This window comes from Hevea brasiliensis, chromosome 9 (genome assembly GCF_030052815.1).
Source record: "Hevea brasiliensis isolate MT/VB/25A 57/8 chromosome 9, ASM3005281v1, whole genome shotgun sequence".
NCBI classification, from domain to species: Eukaryota; Viridiplantae; Streptophyta; class Magnoliopsida; order Malpighiales; family Euphorbiaceae; genus Hevea; species Hevea brasiliensis.
Genome location: NC_079501.1, coordinates 18,850,559 through 18,859,729, shown reverse-complemented (window position 1 = coordinate 18,859,729; position 9,171 = coordinate 18,850,559). Strand labels below are relative to the sequence as shown.

Here is a 9,171-nt window from a genome sequence, read left to right as displayed (position 1 = left end):
TAGGGTTTTGAAAACCCTAATTAACAGTAGCAGAGAGTCAATGAGCTGTGTGTAGTATATAATTATTAAATAAAAACACAATATCCATGATGATGGTGGACAAGGTTGTTGAACGAATAGCTAGAAGGGAATATTTGGGAGAGAGATAAAAGGAATTAGAAGGTAATGTGGAATTAGGGTTTAGTTCTACTCATCACTTGAATGCAAACAAAAACCCCTTTGTGGGTCTCTTCCACAAGGTCAATGCCTCTACATATCTCTAATATTCTATAATCTCAATATCTCCTGAGAACTTCCAAAAAAGAAAATTCATTTATTTTTATTTAATTAATAAATTTATAGAAGCGAAGAGGGTGGGGGGAAAAAGAATCCATCTTGATGGACTCTTTCTCTCTCTAAGTTATTACATCCCGTCCTCTCCGGGGAAGGAAAACCAAAGTCTCCATTTTTTTTTGTTTTTTTTCCATTTTTTTAATGTTTTGTATAATTTTAATTATTTATTATTATTATTATTATTATTTTAAAGTTTTGACCCCAGAGAGAGAGACCTTGTGTTCTTCTTCTCCTAGTGTCATTTTCCAAGATATACTCTCGAGGCGCACCAGACCCAAATCCTTCATCTCTCTCTCTCTCTCTCTCTCTCTCTCTCTCTCTCTCTCTCTCTCTTCCATTTCCTTTCTATGCACTTTCTGGATTTCATTTTTTTTTTAATTATTTTTTGAAATTTCTTTTATGATTTTTTTTTTTGTTCTTTGACAACACACATGCTTCCCTTTTCCCTTCTCTCTCTCTCTCATCTCTATCTACCGTTCACTCACTCTCTCTTTCTTGAGCATGTTTGTTTGTTGATGAAGATTTATGAGTCTTTAGCTCTTACCCTTTAAGCTCTCTTGCTGCTCTTCACCCTTCCTTCTTCCTCCTTCAGGCTTTAAAGCATAAATCAACAAAACCTCTTTCAAAGCTTTTTATCTATTCTTGTAACAAAACCAAATCTCTCCCTCACATATGATCTTTCTCAAGGAGAAGAGAAAAGATTAAAGGCCCACTTGACTACCATATACTCTTTTTTCTTCTCATTTTCTTGCTTCCAAGTTAGATTAGCCAAAAAAAAAAAAAAAAAGAAAGCAATTATTTGATAAAAGAAACCAAGTGAAAATGCCATTAGAAGGGGTTTTCATTGAACCCTCTTCAAACCCGCTTCCTGATCTTTCTTTACATATCAGTCCACCCAATACCTCACCTTCTTCAGTATCCAACACCATCAACAATATTAAAGCAGATACAAGTTTCAATCTTTTGATGAGTAGACAAGAAGGCATCCGCAAATCCAACACTATTAGCTCCATGAGGACTAGTGATTCTCAAGTTTATAGCACTGAGCTCTCTCTAGCACACCCAGCAAATGCCCTCGATGAAGAAACCAGAAACAGAAGCAATTTCACAGGTGCTGGAGCTGAAGAACCACCACACAACCGTTATCAACAAAGTTACCACCACCATCATCAACATCTACATCATTCCAGCACTCACTTAAGTAACATAAATCAGGGGGTTTCTCGACTTGATGTATCGGATGGTTTGAGGCCGATAAAAGGTATTCCAGTCTATCACAACCGTTCATTTCCTTTTCTTCCTTCAGAGCAGTCAAGAGCGAATAAAGATCCCAAGATGTGCTTCTACCAAATGCCCTATCCCTCTTCCTCTTTGTGTTCTCCCGTTTCTGCTCACACTTCTTCACCTTATTATATTGGAGGAGGAGGAGGTTTGGATCCCATGTCCATGCGTAACTCATTGGGGCCTAATCAATCTCCTCCTGTTTACAATCGGTTAGCACCAGCTACAAGGTTTAATGGGTTTTCAATGGATGCTTTCAAATCCAACCAACTGCACCACCACCACCATCAGTATGGAGTTGGATCCGGCGAGGTTTCTCATGGGTTGATTAGATCAAGATTCTTGCCTAAACTTCCCACAAAGAGGAGCATGAGAGCACCTAGAATGAGATGGACTAGCACTCTTCATGCTCGATTTGTACATGCCGTTGAGCTTCTTGGGGGCCATGAAAGTACACACCCTTCACCTTTGTGTTTCTTTTAGTTTTCTCTACTTAATTAATTTAGTGGTTGTGTTTGGAGTTCCAAATTTCTTAATAATTAAAGATGAATATTTAGTTTTGATCCTCACTTTTCCTTTAATGGGTTGGTTTAGGAGCTACTCCAAAGTCAGTTCTTGAGCTCATGGATGTCAAAGATCTAACATTAGCTCATGTGAAGAGCCATTTACAGGTAGAGCACAAAGGAAGCACTCTCTCTCTCTCTCTCTCTCTCTCTTTCTTTTTTTCTCTAAAATGTGCGGCGGCCGGTGTTGATAGTGAATCCCAGGGCCGGCACAGTAGCCAAAGAAGGCAGTGACTGAATGAATGGATGAATTAATTAAAAGAACAGTGGAGAGAAAATGAGCCTGAAAGTTCTGAGACGTCTCAGGCAGACAAGCTTCTGCTTTTGAAAGAAGAGAAAGAGTGAGAAAGAGAGAGAGAGAGAGAGAGAGAGAGAGAGAGAGAGAGAGAAGAATGATAACAGACAAAAGTAGTCATCATTTCTCAATAATAAACATCTCATTACTACCTTATCAAACATCAACCTCGTGATTAATGATGAATCCAAGACAAGCCCAGAAGCCCAGAGATAGAGAGTGAGAGAGAGAGAGAGAGAGAGAGAGAGAGAAGGATCTGAAAATGGGATTTAATTTATTACCACTATATTTACTTATTTATCTATTTATTTCCCATTTTTCCTATTTTTAATTTTCTCTTTTATATTGAATAATGAATGGTCTTTGCTAAATGCTTCCCAATGACTTTGCAGATGTATAGAACTGTCAAGACCACTGACAAGCCTGCAGCCTCCTCAGGTAATTCGTATTGCTTAGTCTTCATTTTAACCCTTTTCTTTTGCTTTTTTATTTCTTCTTCTTCTTTTTTCTTTTTTTTTTTTCTTTTTAAATATTCACTTTCCACTCTCTGTACATTGTTTTTTTTATCTATATTATTAGTATCGTTTTCAGTATTTTACTGCTCCCATTTGGAAAATTCTGTCTCCCAATTCCATATATTTGTACGAAACCCTATTTTGGATATAAGACACACACATTTTCCATATGCACATCCATCCATCCATCCATCCACATGCATGCACGCATGGATACATTACATAATCCCTGCATGCATAGCTTAGGTACATTCATTTCATTTGACCCTTTTGCTGGTGTCTTCTCGACGGTCAATCAGATGGATCTGGAGAAGAAGACATATCCCCAGTGGGCAATGCAGGTGACCGAGGCCTACGGCGATTTACTGATCAGAGAAGACCTTCAGATGAGTCACTAGGGCAACAAGAAATGGACTATCCTTCTACTGCTACTACTCTCTGGAGTAATTCTTCAAGGTACCATCTCTTTTCTTTTCTGTTCTTTTCTTTTTTTTTTCCCCTCCCTCTCTGGGTGTGAAACCAACGGACTCATTCATTGGTTTCTTTTTTCTTTTGCATGGCACCTTATAGCTTAGAAATGCAAGCCCACGTCCACCATTTTTGAAGAATAAAAGAGTTCTTGTGGTAGCTTTTGCTTTCTTTATTTTCTTTTTCTTGGTTGATTTTCTTGTTCGTATTCTTTTTTTAGTCTTTTCTTTTTTGTGGAAGATCTTCCTCCTGAGATGAGATTTGCTCGTTGCTTTGATGCTATTAGCTAGAATTAATAATTGTCAAAGAAAAGCTTCGAAGTGCAATCAAATATACGCTAATTAGGACAAGAAAAAGCAACCATGGCTTCATGCACTTTTTCTTTTTCTAGCTTTAGAACTATATCGTATTACTGTTCTTATCATTATTAAACTACCTGGTTCTTATTCCCTCCACAAGGGACATTTTACTTATATATCATGACTAAAAAGACCACTTCCTTCCTTAAGTGCTCTTCTTTTTCCAAAGTTCAAATTAAATATGCTATTGTAACCCATTGGCCCATTTTTAAATCTATATATAGCTTCTATGAGTATTCTTGATATTCCCTTCTATTGGTTCTTTCTTTCCCAGTTTGGCTCAAAATCTTTCTTTTTTATTTATTTATTTTGGTTCATTGGATATGTTATTAAAGAGAGTAGCTCTGCCTCTTTCCATAGTCTAAGTTCCGACAAAATTGTTGGTGAACATATTATAAGCTATAAGAAAGCAATAGAAGGAGTGAGGTATTTAATTAGTTATATCTGGTGAAAGTGCAAATTTGTGATGGAACTGCTGCACTCTTGTGTTAAGGCTTCTGAGATTGAAGGGGTGTTTGTCATCATTTACTAGTTACTGCTTTAAATAAAAGATTGACTCCGAATTGCTGAGTTTTTGGTTTGATTGCTTTTGTTGTTGTTTGTTCACTATAAAGAATTTAGGCTTTAACAATATTTTTTTAACATTATTTTGTACATCATGTTAAAATAATAAATAACATTAAGGTAAGATAACATACAAAGTAATAAATAATTAGCAAATTAGTGTGAAAATGCTATTAAAACTTAAAATTACGGAGTTTATGCATAATATTTATTAATAATATGTTGTAAATTTTTAATAGCATATAACACTTGCTATTATAGCCTAGATTCGTTGTAGTGGTTACTCCAAGTTTTTTCACTTAGAATGAATCAATACTTTCGAGTGATCTAGGGAGATTTATTGACCAAACTTAGTTGGATAAGTTTTTTTTTTTTGGATTTTATTAGAAATAAAATTATCTGATTTATCCAAAAAGGGAGGTTTGGGGTAATATAACATGTTTGTTCTTCTTGCATTAGGCTTTTCGTTTGTTTGGATCAAGGAACAAAGCCAATAGCTTAGGTATTCATGTCAAGAGAAGGAGATTGTTGAACTCTAAAATCTATGGAACAAGAATTAGGACACTGGCTATGAGGTTAAATTGTTCTTCCAGTGTGTTGCACTTAGCCTTAACATCAAAAACTTTTCTATTTTTAATTATTTAACAAGAATGAATAAAGGAAAAAATTTATTAAGGAAGGGAGGAACAAAGAAATTAGAAGTCATTTTATTTGTTCTTTCTTCTTCTCTTAGGGGATCTTATTTGTTCATTCATTTCTGCATACATAAGTTCAATAATTTCTTTATCCAAATGCCAAAGAGCTATCGGAGTATAATCTTTTATATCTAGTCATTATCACTAAATCCAATGAATGAAAAATCATTTATTTGTTTTCTTATTGAGATTTTATGAATGGAAAATAATGAAAAACTTAGCCTGGACATGTCAAAACTAATTAAATTCAGATAATTTGATCAATCTAATACACTCAAAAACTAAGTGAAAAGATCTGACAAATAACACCTGAAAAATGAGACAAGCTTATAAGTGATTGAAAAGTGAGGATTCAGTCAAACTTAGCTTTTAAATCAGTGACCAATGAGTTTAGGAAAACTATCTAAGCTTCCTTGTTTGTTAACTTACAGATATATAGGATCAATTTTTACATAATGAACACTTCACTCCATAAATGAAAATAAATTATTATTCTTGAAGTTATGTTTATTAACATTTTCATATTTGAACAACTCTAATTTATGTAAAAAATAATTTTTAATATTATTATTAAATTACATTTAATTATATTTAAATAAAATCTCTTGATGTGTATCAAGTCGAATCCTTTCAGGAAAGGAAGATATCTGTTTCTGTTCATATTTAATAATTTATTTTGAATTCGAGGTCTGAGATTGTTCAAATATAATAGGTCATGTTTACGAGAGGATTTCAGTAATGAGAAATAAATGCCCAAGAATGTTTGATTAATTTGATTGGAATCGTCCCCATTTTAGCTGAAACTAACTTGAACCCAGCTATATTTTACTGGTAGTGATCCTGACTATGTAATGGGAAATTCTGCTGTGATTGAAATTTAAGAGCCTAATTTATTGCTTCCACGCTATTAATTAATCTCATTGTACTTTCCTGAGCCTGGTACTAGCTAAACTATTTGAGATTCGGACTTCCACTTAGCACTTGCATGAATGTTACTTTCTATGATACATAGCTGGCTGGTACAGTGAAAACTAGCATTTGGATACACACTGGGATTTCTTCAACTTTGTTAGTTTCCTCCTTTTCTTCCATATGGAGTTGGATATATGTTCTATTTTTTTTCAAAAAGGAGGCTAAATGGGTCATGGGCTACACAACAAAGGGTATTAATAGATTAGGGGAACGCAAACCCTACCCCCCTACTATAGGGCATAAGGAGACTAATTAGGCTAGCCTTGATTGGCTAAAGAAGATTATATTTTAGTATGTGTAGACCCATATATGCATAGCTAGATTAACTACAAATTCGTTGATTTGCTTCACAATTAAATATCGTTTTGTTTGTTTTGGCGTGGGGTTCTTCCTTGGTTGCAGGTGAAAGCCTAACACCATAGGAGAAGTAAAACCCAAATTTATATTGCTTGTGTGGCTCATTACTATGTTGTTTTTATCCTCGAATGCCTTCCATTGCATCCCAAAGGCTCTTCTTTTTATATTCTTTTATTTTTTTTATTTTTAAAGGCTCTCAAGTATAAATAGAAGATCACTAGAATCAAGAATGATTAGGGAAGCAATTTTAAAGTTATTGCATACTAATTAACCAAACCTCTTATATAAATGTGCATGACAGTAGTAGAGAAACCTGGCCACAGGCAAACTCCAATGACATGGATGGGCACAGAGAAGCAACATTCCAGTCACAACAAAAATCTGGACACCCCATTGAGGTATATATAAATCTGAAGTCCAAATTCCATCGTAAAAATTAAGTATATATAGAACATGCATGCACATAAAAGCAGCTTTTGGATTCTAAATATTTCATTTGCATATTCTCCATAAATGTTTATTGGGAATTCTTATGGCAATGGAGTAACAATAGGCGCAAAATATGAACACTGCAGGAATGCAATTCAACTGGGCTGAAAGGCTACTTAGGGTCTAATTTGGATTGCAAGAACCCAAGCTTGGAATTCACATTAGGCAGACCAGATTGGCAACGAAACGAACATAACTGATATAATTTTGCTATATATATCTTTCTTGTCTAGTTCTTTTTATTGAAATTTCCTTGACTATTTCATTAGTCTTCAAGAATGAGAAGGCATAGAGTTATATATAAATTATTGTTGACAAGCAGGAAGGAGGAGGAGGAGGGTGGGTTAATTTCTTTCTAGTTTCACAGCATTTTATGGGTTTTTTTTTTTTTTTTTAAACATGTTTTTTCAAAGTTTTGCACGTGGCTAGCTAGCTAGCTAGCAAGAAAGAGCTGTAATGGAAAACAAAACATGAAAGCAGGAAACCTTGATTCTGCAGTTTGTTGAAGAAGGGTATAGTCATCATCGTTCAACTGTAGCTATATCTGAGGACAAAGTTGCACCATAGTTAGGGTTTCTGCTATTTTCGTTCTGTGTTTGTCTACTTTGTAATTTACTTGTAAAGCTTAAATTTGCTAATGAAACCGGCAATCATTTTGATTTAGGAGAAAATCCCATTTTTTTTAACTCTTTTAGTTTATATATATATATATATATATGGATAAGACCCAATTTAATCACATAGAATTAATAGCTCTAGTCTATATCATTGCGGTCCTTACAATATCTGAATTGGGTAATCAGTTGCAGTAGGATAGATATGAAGGGAACTTGCTTCTTTTCAATGCTACAAACCCCATCCTAGTGTAATCACTACTTTAAAGAGTAAATTGTCATTTTCATCTATGCTTCAAAATGAGACCATAACAAATGGATGACAGATACTTTGCAGAGAATAATAGGTAGATTTTGTGAATAATAATATAAATTAGTAGGCATATGTCAAGTCAATTGAAAGAACCTTTTGGGTTCATTTAATTTGAAAGATGATGATTCTTATATATGAGCCATCGATCGATTCACTTCTCCTTATTAGCTGCAAATGTCTATTCTGAATAATTCTTCTGTCTTTCCTTTTTCTTATTGTAATCGTACGTAGAATGCCATGTGAAAGCCACTAGTGTATCCTTTACACTCTATATTTGACGTTCATTTAATTTTTTCAACTAATGATATCTTTTGAAAGATTGTATATCTATTAATTTGTCAAACATAAGAGATTATTGTATGGTATGTATAGTCACCTTTCACTCTCACAATTAAAGCTGTGGGTCCCATGCTTAATTAAACCAATCATGTCAATTAATTAATTTTAATTTACTGATGTAAAAATTGTTTTTAAAATTATAAAATTATTAAGCATATGGACCTTTGAATTGAAATATTATTATGGTTTATGCACGGTGGATGAGAAACAAAAAAAAAAAAAAAAATTAAGGTCCAAATTAATTAATACTTTGATTGAATTAGTTAGTAGTGGGATTTTCCAAGTCTTTGCTTAATTAGGCCGCAATTCTCTTATTTATATATTTGTCTTCTTAAATCACAGTTCAATAAAACCCCTAAATAATTGGAAAATTAATCTTATAATAAGAAAATAAGAGCCTCGTATCAACAAAAATAGAAATATCCCTTCATTTAAGGCTCTGAAAATTTTAACGAAATTGACTGAATTAATTTGATCCTATCAAAACAAAAAAATAAAGCTTTTAACACTTGTCGTTTATATAATTTAACTAGCATAATGTCCATACTATGTATGGGTAATTTATAATTTTTATTTTTTAATTTAATTCTTAATTATATTTTAAATAAGATAAATATTATTATTATTAAATTAATTTTAAATTAAATTTTTTCTTTTATTTAATTTAATTTGAATAAATTTTTACCTATTATAATAATAAAATTTTAATTAATTTATGATGTAATCTATTAAAATACCAATTTATTTCTTTTTAAACATATATTAATAGTAGTTTCCATGATTATTTCATTTAAAATATAATAAAAATACTTTATTCAAAAAATAATTAAAATTTTATGAAATTTGTATATTTTATCTCATAATTTATGTAAATCGATATTTATTTTTTTTGTAAATTATAGGAAATATATTAAATTAATAAAAAATAATATTATTTTAAAAATATATAAATATAATATTTTTTGTTATCAACATAATAAAAAAAAATTAAACTATTCATAATGAATTGAATTA

At 32.5% G+C, this 9,171-nt stretch overlaps 1 protein-coding gene across 2 annotated transcripts; it reads left to right on the top strand.

Moving 5' to 3' along the window:
* Window positions 1–638: 638 nt before the first annotated feature.
* LOC110652566 (transcription repressor KAN1) lies at window positions 639–7,575 on the top strand. Of its 2 annotated transcripts, none has more exons than XM_058153286.1 (6): window positions 639–2,065; window positions 2,209–2,285; window positions 2,865–2,910; window positions 3,287–3,443; window positions 6,707–6,800; window positions 6,978–7,575. In XM_058153286.1, exons 1-6 carry the CDS (start codon window positions 1,156–1,158, stop codon window positions 7,089–7,091), a joined length of 1,398 nt encoding a protein of 465 aa, XP_058009269.1. In that variant the 5' UTR covers window positions 639–1,155; the 3' UTR covers window positions 7,092–7,575. The 2 variants fall into 2 exon arrangements, with proteins under 2 accessions (XP_058009269.1, XP_058009267.1); XM_058153284.1 differs by having other exon boundaries at window positions 670–2,065; window positions 6,704–6,800.
* The last annotated feature ends 1,596 nt before the right edge of the window (window positions 7,576–9,171 follow it).

Excerpts from the sequence above, each read along its gene's own strand:
- LOC110652566 (XM_058153284.1), top strand. The coding sequence starts at position 1,156 with ATGCCATTAGAAGGGGTTTTCATTGAACCCTCTTCAAACCCGCTTCCT. Across the intron at positions 2,286-2,864 it reads ATGTGAAGAGCCATTTACAG|ATGTATAGAACTGTCAAGAC; the intron begins GTAGAGCACAAA and ends ATGACTTTGCAG. Across the intron at positions 2,911-3,286 it reads CAAGCCTGCAGCCTCCTCAG|ATGGATCTGGAGAAGAAGAC; the intron begins GTAATTCGTATT and ends ACGGTCAATCAG.